The sequence below is a fragment of the Poecilia latipinna genome, unplaced genomic scaffold, assembly GCF_001443285.1.
Source record: "Poecilia latipinna isolate Pla-1442-1.1 unplaced genomic scaffold, P_latipinna-1.0 Scaffold871, whole genome shotgun sequence".
Taxonomy (NCBI): domain Eukaryota; kingdom Metazoa; phylum Chordata; class Actinopteri; order Cyprinodontiformes; family Poeciliidae; genus Poecilia; species Poecilia latipinna.
The window spans coordinates 149,780-170,595 of record NW_015113487.1 but is presented as its reverse complement, the minus strand read 5'-3'; the positions used below and the strand labels follow the sequence as shown (position 1 = coordinate 170,595).

Here is a 20,816-nt window from a genome sequence, read left to right as displayed (position 1 = left end):
CCGAGTGGCTTTTTTGTCCCCCCCCCCCCCCCTCCCATGCACCACACTCCCCCCCCCCCCCCCCCCCCACACACACACACAGAGCCAGACACGCAGCTCATAATGAGGTTTGATTTTCATACGTTTCAGACAGACTGCTCGACGGGCCAACTAGCACTGTGTGTTGGCCTCATTGTGTGTGTGTGTGTGTGTGTGTGTGTGTGTGTGTGTGTGTGTGTGTGGGTGTGTGTGGGCGTGTGTGCGTGTGTGTATGTCAGCTGGTGTAATTGAAAATGGTCTGTCTTCCTCAGCCTCTCCTTACACACACATTTAAAATATTATTTGTTTCATTGAGAGGTTTATTGTTTTGTGCGTGAACCTGGGGTCCATTTTCCTGGAGATGCAAAAGTTTGGGCTCAAACAGTCAATCAGATTAATCAATTTTTGAAATAATCGTCAACTAATTTAGTAATAGAACAATTTTTAACTTGAACATACAGACTAAAGCATGTGGTATGCTAAGATAACACACTTAGAGCATTAAGTAAGCCAAAAACTTTGCAAAAATATAAACATTTTGAACGTAAAAAACTTCCTTCAACAGATCAGCCCTAAATGATTAAATGTCCCCTAAAGCAATGCTACGTTTTTGCATTTTAGGTGATACTGAATTTTTTGTTTGCATTTTTTATGCATTTCAAATATTGCATAAAATAAGCTTAAAGTCTGAAAAATATATATAATGTGCCACTTTGTTTTCCCTCAGATTACTTGAATAATCATCAGAATAATTGATGGAATAATAGATTACTGAAACAACCGTTAGCTGCAGCTTTAGCACAGCTACAGCTGAAAATGTATCTGCATAAAATGTGAACCGTTTGCATGTGTGAAAACCTCATCAGATGCAGACCATGATGCATGTTTACTGGTGAACATGGAAACTTTACCCCCACGTCGTTTTTAGGAATGTTACTGCCTTCCTCTCTTGCACAGGAAGCAGGACATGAGACTGAAAGTGTGTCTGGAAGTTGTTCACTTTCCCCCCGGACCAGCTAAGAATAAACATGCTGTGAGACTTGACTTAAAATGTTGATGCAGCATATATCTACATTCATATGCAACATCAAGAAGCTTTGCACATTTGGAGGAATGATGACAATGAAGCACCAAAGTGTGTCAGTCGGGGTGAAGAAGTGACATAGATGTGGGTTAAAAGCGGATCGACCAGACCTGCAACCTGCTTAGCATTTTGTCTTATCAGTTGAGCTTTTTATTAAACATCTGGGTGGAAATAGCTGACGGTCTAAGGTGAAATATTTGCTTTGGACTGAGTTTTGTAGGTGTTATTAATGTCTGTACAGCCAAGAGGGAGGCAAGGTTACAAAAAGGAGTGGAACAAAATTCCTGTCTCATGATGTGAGAAGGCGATAAGAGTTGTACAGGAAAAATCTACGGAGTTATTACTTCTCAGATTCACCAGCTGTTGAACCAAGAGGTCCATGTCTGATTTTGTCTCTTCCTTTTTTTCAGTCTGCTGAGGTATTTACTGCAGCTAAAGACAGTTTTTAAAGGTTGTTTTTTAATTATTGCCTTTTTTCCACCATCATGGTATATTAGCTCATAAAGAAAGATTGTATTCATACATTGTGTGTGTTTGTTAAACCCTGTTTTGTATATCTGCTACTTTTTAGGGTGTTTTCACACCACGTAGGCCGGTGGAGTAGGTTTGATTTCAGACAGCAGTTGCAACATTTTCAGCTGCTGTAGTTTGTTTTCGCACTGCACTATGTCAAACAAACCAAAACCTTTGAAAAACCTATCCCCCTCCTCACCTGTGGGGGCACTGCCCCAAGAATTACTGAAGAAAACGACACAAAAACCTCGGAAACAGACATGAGCGCAACTTCCTTCTTCCTAAAATATAAACATAAATGGAGTAGCATCAAATTTGTCTTTTGTCTTTGGTAAAAGACCACGAGGCAGTTCTGCTGCTAGCGTTAGACTAGGTGGTATTTACCCAGAATGCCCTGCGCTCTGGTCCACTTCCTGCTTTTGGAGCGGTCTCCGGTTTGCTTTCATCCACATATGCATTGGGACCATCCCAGAGTTTGATTCACACCTCCTCAAACAAACAGTTTAATTAAACTGAACAGGAATGGTGTGAACGTTGGAAGAAAGGCTGAAAAGTTTCATCAAACCTCCAGCATGAGTGCTTGTTGGCCTTTGCCATCACGTTGTGTGATTAGCTAAACATCTGAAAGGACTCTGTAGTCCAAAGGTGAAGAGGTCAGATGTCGCGGCACCTGAGAAGTCAGCACTACGCTCTGCTCTGTCAGGATGTGCAGCTCACTCGGAGCCGGTGACCTACTCTCTGCTACAGTCAGCCCGGCTCCAGGTCCAGATGGGACTCACAGTTTAACATGGGAGTTCCCTGGATTAGCACGCTAAAATTAGACTAATGCTGCCCTGTCCTCTCCTCCTGCCGCTTTGCTCCACTTTCTGCCACTCGGTCACTTCTCTGTTCTCCTCTTCTTTATTCTATCACTTCTGTCTGAGTCCGTCTTCTCTGATTGGTCCAACAAAAATATATTTTTTAACTCAGACACATTATAATATTTTAAATACTGCAAAACCACAAAATTTTACAAAATATTTTTGGTCTAGTTTCTAGTGCAAATTTCTTCATACACTTGAGATAAGACCAACTAAATTAGGAGATATAGGAGCTCGTTGTAAGTAATATTGATAGAAAAGTACTAGTTCCACTGGCATATTAGTCCAATAGATTTATTCCACAAATCTATTATAAGTGAAATAATCTGCCAGTGGAACTAGAACTTTTCATTAATATTTAAGAATTACTGACTTGAACAAGCTAGTATATTTTGTTGAAAAGTTAGTTGTAAATGAAATTTGTCTCATTTTAAGAGAAATTTTTGTTTAGTTTAGGTATTTGTACTAAACTAAACAAAAATACTTGGTAAGATTTTGTGTTTTTGCAGTGTTTAACTTGGAGATGGTTCAACATTTAAACTTGTTGAAGTAAAAAAAACATAAAATTAGTTTCGTACTTTCATTTTATAAATGCAGTTATGAATGTTTTGTTTCAGATATTTTATGCCTCTTTTTGTTACTCTAAGTTATGATGTTATTCAGATTTAGGCATTTCTTTTCACAGTATTACTGACCTGTTACTGGTTTGGATGGGGCTACGTTTTCCTGGTTAATTACTGGAGCTGGGAGAAGATCATCTCATTTTTTGCTTTGATAAAGTGGCAACAACAGTGAAAAAAACGTAATTTGTCATCAGAAGACAGCTGATGTTTTGCATCAGTACTGATTATGAGTCAGGTTCTTCCCAGCCACGGTGACGTTTATAAGACGTCTCAGGAAAAAATGAAGTTGTATCAAAACCAGACATCTTGGAAATGGATGTGTCCATTTTCCACGGTGAAAGATTAAAAAGTGGAAAGATGGGAAAGGATGACACCCCACTGAAAAAAAGTCTTGCACACAAACATGTTCGCACACACACACACACACACACACACACACAGCTGTCTGAGTTATTTCTGACTTCCCAGACTGTCGAGTCATCCAAGGACCAAGTAAAGGAAGGACTTGGCAAGTTTCTTCCCTGTCCTATCGTTTTTTTCTGTTTATCTTCTATTAATCTCTCCTCTCCTCTCTTCTCTATTTAACCTCTTAGTTTACTTTCCTTTGCTCTTGTATTTTCGATTTTCTCTACTTGTCCTTCCACCTTTGCTGCTTTTCACTCCTCTTCATCTATTTCTCCTCTTTATTTCTGCTCCTGCTTCATTTCCCTGCCTGCCTGCGACCTTTTGCTGACTGCAGGAGGAGGCAGAGGAGGAGGAGGAGATGGAGGCAGATAGACGGAGGGCAGGCAACGGATGACAAATGAGCTAATTGCTTTAGATTAACCATGCAGTGTCTGCCTGCCTGCCAGGCTTACAGCCTCCTCCTGTCTAGACAACACCGCAGAGGGAGGGAAAGGATCAGCAGGCGATCTCATGCAACTTGACAAGAAGTGAAAATCTGCTTGTAACTTTTTCTAGTTTTGTTCTCCTGAGCTGCTCCAAAATCAACTTAAAATAACTTGAAGTGAAGTGTGGAGAAACAGTCAGTTGAGGACAGTAATCCACTCTCTATATTAACATCTGCTCTTAGTCCTGGGATTTAAGATCACAAGACTAAACAGAGATTATGTTAGCTAATCATTTCTATTCTTGACAAGGAAACGGCAAAGCATTTTCAGGATTTTTTTATGTAACAGTATCAACAACACCTCTTCGAAACAGAAAAAATATTGTTTGCAGCGAAGACTTAGATTCACCAACTCTGAGAAAAACAAAGCAGGCGGAAAATGTTGTGTTAAATGTCATTTTAATTTCATTCAGAGGACAAAATAATTTATAAGATGTCCAAAAATCACAAAAGAGAATGGAGCTGCGACTTAAAAAATTGAGTTAATTTCTTACACGTAATCGAATTAAGTTTGCAAAACTTACTTTATATAAGTTTGCTCAACATGACAACTTACTAAGCTTACTATATTTACTTGGACAAACTTAATTTGATTACTTGTAACAAATTAACTTTTTTTAAGGTTGGATCGCCTGTTTTCTTTTTTTCTAGGGATATAAATGTGTCTTGCAGGATTAAAGTTCTGGGTTCCTCCCACCAACCAAAAACATGACTGTCTACAAATTTCCCTTAGATTGGAGTGTGTGCATGCAAAAAATGCAAATAAAATGCATGGCAAAGTGAAGTCCTTTCAGATAATATCAATAATTTTCCAAAATATATGTTCTTTTGGAAAACAGCTGAAAAAACCAGCATGTACTTTCTATACAAACGAGTAAGAAAATCTCTGTTAGCAGCTTTTATCCAGCCATTGTTCTGCTTGTTTCTTCACACATACAGAGAAGGAGCTGAGAAATCAGCATGTTTCCCGATAGCGCGCGTCCCAAAAACGAAGAACAACAATATTGCTGCGTTCCTGAGCCATGTCTTCACCCTAAGGATGTTGTTTTGTTTTTTTTTTAACAGCGCAACAGCACGACACATGTGGTCTAAAAATACTTCTGCGATTGAGAGCAAAAAGGAGAGCGAGAGTATTTTAAATCTTTTCTGAAAATTCAGCTCGCTGGGATGTGTTTGTATGTTCCCAGATTGGCTGGATGCCTTAACTGAACCAAAAGATTATAGAACATTTAGCAACTCATAATGATAGATATGAACGAAATGAAAGCAAAGACATAATAGGAGGAGGTGTGAAGCTTGTAACTTTAACTGAATAATTAAAATATATAAAACAATAGCAAGCTAAACAAGCTAAAATGGGAAATGTTTGGCAACATAAAAACAAACTTGTACCTATACTGAAGCTGTTGCAGCACTAAAGCTCTTCTCTTACTAACGAGGTTATTATTCTGCAGAGAGAGTCCTGTTGGTCAGACAACGAGGTTCTGCAGCAGTGGGAAGAGAAGGCCTCGGTCACGGCTCCATAATGTGAGACGGGGCTGCAAACATGTCTGAGCTGCAGTTAAACTTTGGGAACTTTGTCAGAGTTTAAATCTATCAGTTTTCATTTGGTGTGTTTTTAATAATCCAGGTTCAGAGGGCAGAATGATGATGATGAGGGACATTTTTAACATTTTCCTTTTACGCATTGAAGTTAAGTTCTTCTTTTCTGCTCTCATTCTTACTAATTCCCCTCTAAGAAAAAGCTTTTTAGAGTTATTTGCCAACAAATAATCAGAGTTTTCACCAAAAGACTTTCTATCCAATGCATTAATTTTCAGACACAATCTGTGTACAGATGATTTTTGTGCGATGTAGCTCCGCTGATCTCCATGTTTTCAAGCCAACTAAGCTAACCGAATGTGTGTGAAGCTTAAACCCAGAAGTTTGGACTCTCAGTCTTTCCATAGTTTTCTAAAAAAATATATATCATGCAAAAAGGAGCAGTGCAGTGGCTGAACATTATAGAAAGTTAAAGATTTTCTTCGTAGTTTGGTGGCTGATTCTTATTTTGCAAGTTTAATTTGTTAAGAATGTTTTAAAGATAAGAAGTGAAGTTTTAAAGATTTAATTTCAATGTTTTTTATCTTGATAACGAATTATGAGGATCATTGAAGAAAATTAGATTTGGGATACTCTGAAAATGATTTAATATAGGAAGCAATAAGAAAAAAGACTCTTGCTAAATATTAAATTGTGATAATACTTGTCATTGATTTAATATCTTGAAATGTATTTTACAATAAATTGAAGGTACAATATATCTTTCTTGCTTTTTTCAGTCAGATTTTAGATTTGAACAAGACATATTATTGAAGAAATTAAAGAAGGTGTTAAAATACAGAGTTTTCAGAAAACCATAGATTTACAAAATAAAATTCAACGTTAAAGGATTAAACTTTAGGGTATTTTAACAAACCTTAACTCAGAAAGAAGAGGAAGGAATACAAAATAAGCTCATTCTTTCTCCTTATTTCAGATTTATAGCATGAAGTCGACATTCCTGACTTTTAATTGCATTTAGCTCGTTTTCTCATTTGTATCTTGGAGGAGGCTTTCTGCACTCAGCCTCCTCTCTTTGTGTCTCTGAGTGCTGCGTTTATTTGCTGTTTATTTGCTGCTTTGTTGTTTTTTTTCCCCCCGTTGCGCTTTCATTCTGATTCGATTAAAAGGAGGATACAGCCGAGCGAAGGAGGAAGCGAGGCAGAGTGAGGGGCGACGGGAAGACAAACAACAACAAACATAAACAGATTAAAAGCGTTATTTGTCAACAGCGACGCTGCCTGTTAAAGGGAACTGTTGTTATCGAAGGCAAAGAGGAACAGAGAGACACTTAAACAGAGATCAGTGCCAGTCTCACCATCTGTGTGAAGCCACCCAGACTGGGTGTGTGTGTGTGTGTGTGTGTGTGTGTGTGTGTGTGTGTGTGCGTGTGTGTGTGAGTGGGCCTAATGCCTGCGCACAGCTTGTTCTGTCAGCTGGTACCAAACTCCCACAACTTGTTTTTTTTTCCCTTTCCTTTCCTTTCCTTTCCTTTCCTTTCCTTTCCTTGCAGCCCTGTTGCCTTGCAGCAAGAAGGTTCTGGGTTCAATTCCCGGCCCGGGTGCATGGAGTTAGCATGTTCTCCCTGTGCATGGTGGGCTCTCTCTGGGTATTCTGGTTTCCTCCCACAGTCCAAAAACATGACTGTCAGGTTAATTGGTCTGTATAAATTCTCCTTAGGTGTGAGTGTGTGTGTGTGCGTGGTTGTTTGTCCTGCCTGACTCTGTGTTGCCCTGCGATGGGCTGGCGACCCATCCAGGGTGAACCCGCCTCTCACCCGAAACGTCTCACTGGGGACAGGCACCAGCAGCCCTCCTGACCCCACTAGGGAGCAGGGTGGGAGAAAATAGATGGATGGATATTAATCTGCATCCTTCAAATCCTTTTTTCGAGTGGATCATTGCACCTTTTATCTAGTTTTCAGCTGTAATTTTCTGTTGCGTGAAAAATGAAGAAAATTATGATCAACAACTAAAAGAAAAAGCTACAGAGCTTTTTTCAAGTTCTTACTTAATATTGATCTGGTGAATATCACTGGCTTTTACCTCCTATGACAATTTGGATAAAAAAAACAAAACATTTTCTTTCTAAGCCATATTATCCAACCTTACTGGACAACAGTGGAAAGATTTGCCCTTCTATTGATTCACTGACAGATTAACGTCATTGCTGATTCTGATGTGATCATATTTATGTAATAACTTATTTTGTGATGGGTTAAACAGACCTGAAGCTAACCCAAACCAGTACATTTTTATTTGGAGTTATAATGTTTGTCCTAATGATCCCCCTCCAGCCTCACGGTTCCCTATTTTTGTTCTTCATCATTATTCTGTCCATCCCTCTGACCCATCTGTCCCCACCAGACGCTCCCACCACTCGCTCGCTCTTCTCCTCCCCCCGTCACATCGACCCCTTTTGTTCGCATCTATTGAGTGGCTGTGGGGGAGGCAGGAAGGCTCCGGTCAGCTGTTTCCTCCATACATGTGTGTGTGTGTGTGTGTTTGTCTGGACAGTGTGGGAATGTGTGTGAGAAAAAGTTGCAGACAAAGCTCAGTCCAGACTCAAAGAGTTCATGCTCACACTACGACTCGGAGCGTCTGCAGATCATGTAGCTCCAAGTTTTCCCACAAACTTTTTGTTTTAGTTCCTTTTTTAAAATTTTTTGTTTTAGTTCGCTTTACTTTCCTCACTTCACCGTTGCCTTAACAACAGACCCTCGGGATCTAATCAGCGCGCTGTTTCAGAGAGAACGTCTTGATCTGGGCAGCTTGTTGCATGCAGAGACTATGCAACCATCGTCAGGGAGTCACAGCCATGAAAACTGTGTTCAGATTCAGCACTGTGGTGAGTTTCCTGTCAGTTTAGTCAGTTTTTGCAGCACACAGCTCTGATTTCACTTTTTCATGTTGTGCTTCCCCCCCACGACTCTTGTGAAACTTTTAGTTCATCTCCAGAACCAAACAGGAACCAGAATTATGATTCTCATATCATAAGGCAGATTTTGCATTGGAAGGTTATTGATTGTGTTTTGATATTTAATGATTCTGCAGTGGATTGGAAGAGTCTGGAAATGTCCAGCTCAAAGACCAACAACATTTATTATATTTATGATGTTCTACTCCTGTGATTATTTGTTTAAGTTGTTATTGCTGTGCTTAATTTGATCAGGATTTATATTATTATTATCCATATTGTTATATTTTAAATCACTTATTCAAAATACTAAATCCCATTTTGTCCAGTTTGAGAATGCAGGTTCCTCTGCCTTCTGGAAAGTAAACATTAACTTTTGTTATTAGGATTTTTTGACTAATTTATGCAGTTGGACAGTTTTGAAGTTTTGTTTGGTAAAATCAAAACATGTTTTAGTGAAGAAGAATGAAAAAAGTTAATTTTTTTGTAAGTTTCCCTTCACTTAATAAATCTCTCTTTTATAGACAAACCTCAAAGGTCGGATTGATCACAGTCACAGTTATCAATAATCATCAGAAAACTGTAACGCTCTTATTTTGAAAAGGTTGGCTACTCAAACAGTCGGTTAGGTGTGTGTGTTTCTCTCACTTCCTGTTGGTGGGAGTTATTTGCGATCACTTTTTATAGTCATAACAAGTGAAAATGGTTGAATTTATAAAAGTGCAGAAATGCGGTCAGCTGACTTTGTCTTTTGACGCCATGTGACCATTAACGGGTCCAGACGAACACAGAGCTCTGAGAACTGGTGTGAGCCGTCTGGAAACCAGTCTGCAGTCTGGTCTGTGTGTGTGCGTGTGTGTGTGTGGGTGTGTGTGTGTGTGTGTGGCTGCAGATTACTTTATGTTCCTTTTTCTGATTTGGCCCTGACCTCTGCTTGCTCTCTTTGAAAAAGTGTGTGAAAATTGCTCAGTGTGTGTGTGTGTGTGTGTGTGTGTGTGTGTGCGTGTGTGTGTGTGTGTGTGTGTGTGCGTGTGTGTGCATGCATATGCGTGTGTGTGTGTCTGATGGGGGTGGCGTAGGCATGAACAGCGGGGAGTTCGAGCAGACTGTCTCTAAACAAAGCTAGCTCTGTCTGTCTGATGTTGTCTGGCTCTGTGTGTGTGTGTGTGTGTGTGTGTGTGTGTGTGTGTGTGTGTGTGTGCGTGTGTGCGTGTGTGTTTGTGATTCCCTGACCTCCTCCATGTCTGATATAAAACACTGACCTTGTTTTGGTAATTTTATTTCATAATTTGAATTTATTCCATCTGTAATCTCAATAGAAGTAATAATTTTTGCTTCATAAGTCGAAGAATGTTAAATTTCTATAGTTTTATATTAAAAACTTATTTTCATAAGATCTGTGCAAGCAGCTTCTTCTTTTTCAGTTCACATAAAACCAAAACCCTAAAACTCACACAGCTGAATTCAAGCTTGTGTGTAAATAAGGTTGTTGTGCTTTAATATTGCTATATTTCTTATTATTATTTTGTTCACATGAGCTGATTCTAAATTTTTCTTCTATTTTCCTTTCAGCTTTGAGATCCCTGACATTAGTCGAGAAGTTTACTGAAATATATTTACCTGTTTTTCTGAAGTTTAATAAAACTTCTTGGGCTGACATCCTGCTTGTTTCCAACATCTTAGGTTATAAAATAAATTTTCAACTTTCATTCAGGGATATTGTTATGCATCTATGAAGACTGTTTCAGTTGTAAAGAATCCAGTGGAGGAAAATAATGTGAAACTGGTTTATTCCCACAAAGCAACTGGGTGGAGTTTGACTCTCAGCCTGAGCTTTGCAGCTCTTTGTTAATAATCAGCAGCTCTCAAGGTGACTAAGTCCTGATGACATAACTGGACTCGCTTGTGGCATTTTCTATGCATGTAGAAAAAGTTTTAATCTGTTTTTTATTGCTTGTTAGTTGAGATCACATGCTGACCTTGGTGTTTGTGCTGTTGCAGCCCAGCTGGAGTTCGTCCAGATCTTGGTGATCGTGGTGTTCATGATGGTCATGGTGGTGGTCATCACCTGTCTGCTCAACCACTACCGGCTGTCTGCGCGCTCCCTGCTCTCCAGGCACTCGCCCGCCCGCAGGAGGCACCTGCCGCTGGCCAATGTAAGAAGCTCCTCCTGAAGTCTGGCTGGACAACGACGTGGATAAATGCTTTTATTTTAAACAGAGAAGCAGACGCTGTTAACTGTTGAGTAGTAACACAAGCTAGCATATGTGATATTTCAGGCGATTTGTTTGCTGTTATTTTTGTTTTGATGCACAAACGTAAGCAAAAAGTTTGAATATTTTCTAGCTCAAAGATTGCTAAATGTAGTTTTAGAACATCCATCCGTCTATTTTTTGATAGCAGCCTTCCTCTTTTAGCTGTGTTCAGCAACAGGTTGGGGAGGGAATAACAATAAATTAATCTCAAGATTAATTAAAACGAGCTCAATAATTTCCATTTGCATGATTTTTCGTTTTTCTAAGTCTTCAGTCTGGTGCTTTGGTCTCAACAGGCCCTTTCTTTGAGAGACTTCATAATTCATTTTATTTGTTGTTTCTGTTGTTTTGGATTTTTAAATTTTCTTCTGGTTCCAGTGTTAAATGTTCATTAGAATTTAAGGTTTATTGATACTTGAGAATGTGTTCTTGCATTATTATCCCATGCTTGAAAATCATCTCAAAACAACAATATTATCGTTTATCAGAACAACTCCTGGGACAATTTGTTATTGTGACAGGATGGGAAGTGCTCCACTTCTTTCTACTCCGTACTATCAGAGTAAACTCTGGGTCTTCTGACACCGTCAGGATTTCAATGAAGAACTTTTGATCTGGTCTGAAATTTCAGCATTTTTGAAACTTTTAAAACCTCCATTTACGTCGATACCAAGAAGCATTTCACTCTAAGTTATATAACTATGGATCAGCTAAGCAGACGTAAATTTTCCACTCTTCTTTCTAACCTGTGGATCACATGTTCAGATATTTCCGTAAGTATTTTGGGAAATTTCTGAAAAGATTCTGGAAAGACAGTCAAGCTCCGCTTACATTATAATTTCTGAGACATTGCCATAGCTTTCTGAGAATATAAGTGGTTGTTAGAGGGGATTAGGCAATGACAAGACGGTCGTATTGAAAGACAGAATAAGAAGGAAGTCAGAGTTTCAGGCATGCTGACAGACAGCATGCAATTCCAGTGATTAAGTCCTGCTGCAGGCTAATGCTAGCACACTGACTCATTTTTTTCGTGAAGGGAACCGGCGTCTATTCTGAGGAACACATCCACTGAGATACACCTGAGGCTTCCTCAAACATATGACTTCACTCGTGCTTCCTGAGTCACTGCGTGTGTGTTTGTGGCTCCAGTCGGGAAGTAAGATATGATTAAGGGATGAAGGATAAACGTCACACATAGAGGCTTTGTGAAGAGCTCAGGGGAGTGACAGTGTCCTAGTTAGTTTGGATTAGCATTCAGACACACTGACACACATCCAAGCAGACAAGCAGATCGAAATTCTCTGAAAGAAAGGAAATTCAAACGGACAGGGAATGTCAGGCGGCAGAGGTGCTGATCTTCCTAAAAACTGCTGAAATGTCCGTTTTAGTCGGCTAATTTCCTCTCAGCACGAAGCTGTAGAAGTTAATCAACCACAGAAGTCAAGGTGAGATTCTGAGGAAAAAGCAGAGCGAAAAATGAGGATGCATAAAAAGATTTTACAAAGGGAAGAATGTTAAAAGCATCATGGAGAGGAGTTCAGTTTACACACCAGCAGAGCCCTCTAGTGGAGAAACACTTAATCAGATATAAGCTTGCAGAAAAAAAAAGTTGGAAAAGTATCTGAAGCTGTCAATAACAATGAAATATAAAAAAAATCTTGAATAAGTTGGTCTAATTGGGTCAGTTTCACGTTACTCTTGTTACTCATTATACTTTAGATTATCACGTTTTTTACATTTTCTCTGTTGAAATAAGTTTTACTATAAAAAAAACCCCAAATGGACAGTAAAGTTCTCTTTACAATGCAAAAAAAAGTCTAAATTTCACGGTAAAAAATTGTAAAATATCAACAGTTTCTGACCATAACGTCCAAAACATTTTATTACCGTAGAAAATACATGGAATTACCATAAGTCAATTATCTGGTTTTAGGCATAAAACATAAACATAAACATATACAGTTTACATTTTCACTGGTTGTTTGTGAATTTTATCCTCAATATTTTTTCAGTTTTTCTCTGATGCACATTGATCTTTTAGAAATATTATCATTTAAAGGTTAAAGTCAAGTTCTCAGTGATTCAGTTTTATTTTCATTTGTTTAATTTGAGGCTTTTTAAGTTTTTGTTCCAGGTATTTTATTGCCCTTTTACATTTTAACTCACTTATTATTATATTTTTTTTCATTTATAGTTTTCTGTTGTACATTTGTATTTAATTGAATCCATGAGCTTAAAAATAGCTTTTATTTTTCATTTTATATTTTAATTATTAACTTTCATCATGGATGTTTTCTGACTACAGTTAAAATCTCTAAAGTTAGTCCTCTACAAGTTTGTGCCTTTTTTCTGGCTTTTGTTCGGTAGTTTGTGCTGCATTCAGTTTGCAGGTGAGTCTGACTGAAGTTTGATGGTTTTCCTGTTGCAGGAGGGAAGCCTGTGGTCGTCTGAGAGCACTGGGACCAGCAGTGGCCTGAACGAGGTAACTTCTGTTTGGAATAAGCTCCTTGTTCTCCAACTTAAGGCAGCTAAACATCTTGACGTCTCTCGTCGCTCAGCACCAGGTGTACAACCCGCGGCCCCCGGACAGAGGAGTCATGTCGTACCTGCAGCGCGACCCGCAGCCCAGCCAGCCGCAGCCTCTGCTTCAATCACAGCGCTTCCAGCAGACGTACGGCCCGAGACGCTTCCAGCCGACGTACCCCTACCTGCCCCAGAGCCTCATCGACCTCCCGCCCACCATCTCCCTCTCAGACGGCGAGGAGCCGCCTCCCTACCAGGGGCCCTGCACTCTGCAGCTGAGGGACCCCGAACAGCAGATGGAGCTGAACCGCGAGTCGGTTCGCCCTCCGCCCAACCGAACAGTGTTTGACTCCCACGCCCTGGACCCCTCCCACTCCTGCCTGCAGGCCAGGTAACACAGCACAGCTGCTGTCATTCTCTAGCTTGGAGAACTCGCGTGTGATCAAAGTCATTTCAGATTTATTGTCAGGTAAATAACTTTTAAGATGTTGATGGGAAGGAAACTTTTTATTTGTTTTCTTTCCCAGAAGTTCAACTATTCAGTATTTCTTTAATTTTTGGTCATTTTTTGACTTTTTCATGCATAAGTCAAAAAAGAAAAAAAACACTCACAGTGCTGAAAAACAGACAGAACAAGTAGAGATTTATTGTCAGGTAAATTGATTTTAAAATGTTGGCAGGTAGGAAAGGAAATTTTCAATTTGTTCTCGCTCCCAGACATTCAACTATTCAAGATTTATTTTTCAGTCAGTGTTAACTTTTCCAAACATAAGTCTAAAAACACCCAATGCTGAAAAAGAAACACAAAGCAAGTAGAGATTTATTGTCAAGTGAATTGCTTTGAAAATGTTGCCAAGAAAGGAAACATTTTATTTGTTCTCTCTCACAGAGGTGCAGCTATAAATTCAACAAGAAGAGGAAAAACATTAAAACATTAGTCGGTCCTTTTCTGACTTTCTGCCCTTAAAAATATTTATTTCAAAAACAGCTTATTACATAAACTTTGACCAAGAGTTATTCTTATTCCAATCTTCCAGTTATTTTTCTGTCTGCTGTATATGTAGGGCTTATTACGTGTTTTCTGCGTTTGTTTCTCCCATCATTCTCATTCCTCCTCCATCTTCTGTCCCCAGGCTGCAGGCTCCGCCCCCCAGCGTCCATTCAGGTATTAGTGTGCTGGAGGCCCAAGAGGCTTTGTCCCGGCAGCAGAAGCAGAACTCTCAAGTCGAGGGAACTCCCCCGACTTACAGCGAAGCCATCGGGCACTTTTACCACCCAGCAACACTCGCCTCCACCCAGAGCCATCGGACTGTATCGTCCCTGCAGGGGGCGCCGTCCTCTCTCATACACGGCCTACTCAGACCTCTGCCCAAGCAGCAAGGAAGTGTGGAAAACAGGAACACAAGGAACACAAAGGAGAAATCCCAGAAGCCGGAACAGGTGTGACTGGACTGCTTTCTCTTCATTCCAGCTGAAAAAAGAAAAAAGAGACAAATTCCATCAGCTCACCATCTGGGAAATCATCCGCGGACAATGAGGCATGATGACATGAACGTTAACATCCGGTGTGAATGGTTACACGGCGGATGTGCGGTCGGACTTGGCCTGAGTGAGAACATCTGCATCACCTCTGCAGAGCACAGCTCCAGGAGAACATCCGGTTCTCCTGGTTTTCCACTTCGCTTCAGAGGAACGCGGGATGGCGGAGAAGAAGGACGTAAAGTGGAAAAGATGAAGGTGGATAGAAGCCTCCGTAAATTTCTCGTCTCTCCTGTATCTGATGGATCTTTGTTATAAATATTTACTTGTTCTGTTTGCCTCTATAGGACGTATCATTTCCAAGCCTGCAGAACACTTCAATCGTCTCGGTTCTTGCAGGATTTGTTTCGTTTTCTTGTGATAATCCTCCGTTGCTGCTTCGAGTCCTTAAATTTTCGCTTCTTCTTTTTTTTGTTTCCCAACTTCAAAGTTTGCAGCAGCTCCTGCACCGGGCTTTGGCTTTACCAGCGGGGCATGATAGCACATCTGACTATATTTCTGTTTAGATTTAGTTAGCATAATCGTAAAACTAGCTCAGCATGTGTAGCAACAGTGCTAAACGTCCTAAAGCTAGAAGCTCTGCCTTATAACGACCAACTCCTGCAGGAGATCCTTGATTCAGTTTGATGTCTTCTGAAGAGGGTTTGCACAAAGTCCGACTGTTGGCTGCAGAAGGAGAATCTGCGGTGATTATTGCTAAAGGAGAACGTCGAGAAAGTAGGGGTATCTTTTTAAAACTTGATGCATTCTTTGTTTTTTTGTTGTCTAGTTTTAGAAAAAGAGACGTGAGAAACACGTGAGGGTGCCAACATTCACCTTGAACATTTTGAAACGTACATGTTGACTTGTATATTCGTTACATATGGAGTATATATACACGCATGTATGAACGAGAATGGAAAAGCACGAATTTAGAGTTATTTATATAATTGCTGAAAAGCATTGCACTATTTTTTTAGTATGCGCAGATGGAACATTTGAGAGGGACTTTTATTGTGAAGGAGCTCTGTGTTTTGTGGTTTTGAAAAGAGATTGGAAATGATTTACCAGAGTGTGCGAGCAGCACGGTGCACAGCAGCAACTATCAGTTGATGGGAAGACTCTGACTTTGGTCCAAAGGACTCAGACAGTCCAATGTCTGTACCATAGATGAAAGAAGAAGAAAAAAAATCTCCAGTTTATGCAAATGTCTGAGTCCAGCGAACCAACCAAATGTCAGCAGCTCACCTGTGGGTCCAATCAAAAACCCAGAAACTTTCCCGTCTCTCTCTCTCTCATTCCTGTCGGCCGAATCATTAGCAATCCCAAAGCTGGCTGCTACTACCTCGACCAAACAAGTGAAGCACATACGTTTCCTCAACTTAATCAGACTGTGCCATTTAACAAGCGTCTGAGCTAATCAAGACGGTGTGTAACAGCAGAAAGGAGTAGAGTAGGATGTTGTAGAGTTAGTTTTTTGTTTTTTAATCCTGCTTGGGTGTTTTATTTGAATGTCAGAGTTTTATGCTGAGAAGAGAGAGACGCCTAATGTCCTCATTGTGGAGCATTACTCAGGAAGAAAGCTTGTTGCCCAACAGGTCCCTAAATATCTGATATGCTGACTGTGCACCGTGGCGGCTTCTTATGCACGATCCATAACACCAACATGTCTCTGAACCTCCTGTTAACATTTTTTCTGTTCACTCTGGTAAACTTCTAGTTTTTGCGGGCATCTCTGAGCACTTTATTGCAGCGGGAAAGAGACAACAATCCTCGATTAAAGATTTCACAATATGAAACCTTTACCTCTGTTGATGAGAGTCTTCAAAGTTTACACTTGATAAAAATGTATAAATCAGTCCAGCATCAGATCTGCTGAGTTTCACTGAACGAAGCTCTTAAAACTTAATCAGAATGGACCATAAATGTGGCCCAACAGTTCTTGGATAATGTTGGCAGTAATATTTTGGTATGTTGATTTTGTTGAAGTTCTTAAGCAAAATTATTTTATTTTATTTTTTACACAAGATGGGTTGTTGAAACTAGACACACTGAAGTGTTGACAAGTGACACGAGTGTTAATAGCAACTCATCCTGTGTCAGCTCTTTACAAGTGTAGAAATAGAAACCCATTATGAGTCTGTAAATGTAAAGACGACACCAGCTGAGCTTTGTGTCGTCCAGTTTTTATGCAATTATTGAACCAAATTGATGCTGAAGCTGATTTAAATGGATGATTCAGATGATTTAAAAGATTATGAGCAGCTAATAGTTTAAGAACTGTAGAAAACTAGCTTGCCGATTAGCATACCCCATGCTACTTTGGTCATGAGTGTAAAATCCAACAACAAAACACAACATTAGTAAGAGTGAACCACTTTGAAATATTTTTAAAGATGGAGGAAAAGTTTCCTACTGTATGTCATTAACTGCTCAACATCTGAACCATCCCTGTAAGTCTGCTATGAGAAAAGAGAACAGATAAACTTTAACAAGCCTGTTCTCAACAAAAACGTTGAGACTTTCTAAATATATAGACTCTTCTAGCAGTTTTAGTATTAAGTCAGTAGGTCAATAACTGACTTCCAGGTGCTTTTTTAATCTCAGCAAAGTGTTTAGAAACGACACAACCTGATCAGAAACCAATTTGTGTTGAATAATGGAAGAAATCCCAAATCTCCACCTTAGTTGATCTATGCTGACAAAATTACTTAAACTATAACCAACCAGAGTGAGTTTTTAGAGTACAAACCAAAGTAAAACATTTTTTAGATATTTCTAATCAATGACGTATGTTAAAGTCAAGCACTTAAAGATAAAAAAAATCATGACTCAAAGGGAACTAAGCCCTCCACCCAAAACTACCGAAGGATGATATTTAGATCATGAATCGTTCCTGACCATTAAACCAGAGAGAAGAAGGTTTGTAACGAGTGAATAAAGATTTGAAAAAGGCTCTGATCAGGATGATTGGGAAAAAGAATACCACTGCTAACAACAACAACAACAATAATAATAATAATAATAAATATGTGCATCCCACTATATGAAAAGCCTGCACTGGCTGACAAAACCCAGAGAGACAAGTGGAGGAAGAAGGAAAGTCACACATATCAAACATTTATATGCAGGCAAAAATCATTTCATATGCACTGCAAACTCTCTTCACAATCTTCTTTTTTTAATGCTTTATGCCAATTTGATGGCTCTTAAGTGAGATAGTGTGTATCAGGGCATGTGAAAGGCGCGTGGGTGTGTATTCCTGTGCAGTAAATGTGCAGCGATGTGGCCTGGCCAGCTGTCTAGACAAAAACCAAACACACACAACCGCACACACACAGCAGTCTAAATAAACTACTTAAAGAGCCAGACACACTTTCATTCATCTAGTGCCCCCCCCCCACCATCACCATTCTCACTGTGGACCACACAAGGTACAGCAAAACCATTTATCTCACACACCTGGTCTTTCTCCAGAGCGCCTCCCTCCTCCTCCTGTCTCTGAGCTCTTCCTGTTCCCAAGAGATGCCCGCTGTCCAATCACAGAGCTCCTTTCCAAGAAGGGCCCCCCTCTGCCATTGGCCGACCGAGTTTGGGTCTCCGTGGAAATGTTCGTCGTTTGTTGTTGTTGCTATGTCGTACGTAAGTGTGCCTGCCTGTGCTGAGATGGGCTAAATGTGAGCGGCCTGTGTGGGCTGTCAATCATCCCTGGCCGCGCTGTCTCAGACTACGATGATGATGATGATGATGATGATGTTTGGATGGTGGTGATGAGTCTGATGAAGATTGATGGTTTCAATAGTGATGCCTCAGAAGATTGTTGCAATACAACTACTTTTTGCCTTTTTGATATTAGTGATATTTTAACGTAGTGTGTTAAATGTAAGATCTTGTTTTGAATTATTGTTATTATTGTTGTTTATCACTTTAGAAAGAGAGAAAAAAGGATTTCACTTTATCTCACTGTTCACACAGAAAACTGTTTGCATTTGTAAAATTTGAGAGTGTGAAACTACCTAAACACACAAAGGCTGCAGATCAGTAAGGCAGAAGAGGAAATCCGTGACATGTGCTTCTGTGTTTAAGTGCCCTTTTCAGTTGAAGGTGTTGTTGTTAGTTTGCAAATTTGTGCTTTTATATGTTCATTTTTGGCATAAAGAGTTTCAGTCATTCCTTTTATTATTTTTTTTCTTATGCAGTATAAAGTCAGTTTTTTTTTTCTTATCGTCTCTAAACTCTACATGTGTGCCTTCTGGTGTCCAGTGTTACATTACTGTTGCCTTTTGACATTTAACCGAACACAGCCTGGAACATTGAATAAGCCTGGCTGTGTGATGTAAGGAATCCTGCAGGAAAAGGGAGGAAACATGCCCAAATTTATTAAGAAAACACCATTTTCATAACAGAGCAGCAAAATCAGGAGCTGTACTCTGAATTATTGAATCTCCATTTTTCTTCACCTGATAATTTAAGACATTAGTCCAGAAACAAGCCGTTCTGGAAGCACTTATGTGTCATTAGCACAAGGCGACTGGAGAAAATTAAGGTTTCCCCCCTTTTTGTGTGTTTCCTCTCATGCTGCAGTGTTGTGTGCTTCTCCGCTCTTTGAATCAGCGCTGCACTGGCGCCTCTTCCTCTGACAATGTTGTAGAAAACCAAGTGTGTGATAACACTCTCTTTTTGTTGCAGTATGTGATGTGTTCATATTTAAATAAAACCTCTGTATTACGACTGCGCCGCAACGCTTGCGACTGTTGTAAAAAGTCTTCCAGCCGTTGTGGAGTTTAATCCTGAGGGCACATTAATGGTGGGAGTTGTACAGTGTGGTGAGTTTGTTCTGCTCCGGATTCCCACCTTTGAGAAAAGTAAAATTAAATGTAAAAACATGAATTACGGTCAGCTTTTCAGCAATGAGCAGAATCTTACAACCCATCCAGGACAGAACAAGTTGTGAGGATCCAGTGATCTGTCATTGCAGAAAAGTTTTTGGGGGTTAAACTCCAGACAGTTTTATCTCACAGCATGGGTAACACACTTATATAGAGATCTATTTTATTCTCAGTAATACCTGCTTATTTGTGTATTAAGACAGTTCCTTTTAACTTATGTTCACATTGATGGGTTTATGTTATATTCTTTGCAAAAAGAACTCAACAATGCTTCATTGTTGGTGATACAGAACTTGGTAAGAATCGGACACATTTCAGTTAGCCTTTGAATTAACAAAAGTACAAATAAAAAAGTTTTATAAATACACCTGACCTGTCTTTTTTATTTCTTCATGGGGTTCAAAAAGTGATAAGTTTTTAATTACACGAATCATAGCAGTAAATCCTAAAAGTGCATTGTTTCTAAAAAGTTACTCGAGTAAATGTAATTTTGGATGGTAAAGTCAGAGTACCTGGAGAAAACCAGTGAACGCACAGGGAGAACATAAAGCTCATCCACTATAGAAATAAACTGTCTTTGACTTTAAGAAATAAACTTTCTTACTGTGATAACAGGTTTATTTGAACATTATCACACATACAGCCATGTCACATATCTTCAATTTGGATTTGCAAAGCTTAATGCCCAAATGATTTACAAAAAATAACAGATTGATTTTCTCACAGTGTCCACCAGATGGTGCACTTCAATTGGTTTTACAGAAATTTCATGTTATAGGCTGAACCTGCAGTAAACCCATCCAAAAACTAAAAGAAAGAAAGAAAAAAGGAAAGAAAAAGAGAAAGGAAGAAAGATGTTAACATGTTTGCGTTAACAAGCGAACACCGTAGTGTACCTGGTAAAATGACTGAGTTTAGAGTTTAGAGCACCGGATCCCAACCGTTCTTGGGACCAATTGTCTTTCATATTTTAAAAGAGTACTTGCTTCAAAACATCTAAGTAACAATGCTTACATCACGTCCTAAGCATTTCATTAATTGCTGGAGGAGCTTTTTAATCTTCTATTTATTTCAGACAGGTGTGTGGCAGCACGGAAACACTAAAAAATCAAACAACAAAAAATAAAAAATAAAAATGAAGGGACAG

At 39.5% G+C, this 20,816-nt stretch overlaps 1 protein-coding gene across 2 annotated transcripts in view; it reads left to right on the top strand.

Annotated features, from left to right (window-relative positions):
- The window catches only part of pmepa1 (prostate transmembrane protein, androgen induced 1), a 41,402-nt gene extending 21,366 nt beyond the window's left edge, over nucleotides 1-20,036 (top strand). The window contains exons 1-5 of one of the 2 annotated variants that reach the window (XM_015048277.1): nucleotides 8,065-8,415; nucleotides 10,486-10,640; nucleotides 13,168-13,221; nucleotides 13,298-13,653; nucleotides 14,396-20,036. In XM_015048277.1, the coding sequence (XP_014903763.1) occupies nucleotides 8,358-8,415; nucleotides 10,486-10,640; nucleotides 13,168-13,221; nucleotides 13,298-13,653; nucleotides 14,396-14,708 (936 nt within the window). In that variant the 5' untranslated portion in view covers nucleotides 8,065-8,357 and the 3' untranslated portion in view covers nucleotides 14,709-20,036. Of the gene's footprint in view, nucleotides 1-8,064; nucleotides 8,416-10,485; nucleotides 10,641-13,167; nucleotides 13,222-13,297; nucleotides 13,654-14,395 lie in introns of those variants that run through there. The other variant, XM_015048276.1, reaches the window with a different exon arrangement.
- The last annotated feature ends 780 nt before the right edge of the window (nucleotides 20,037-20,816 follow it).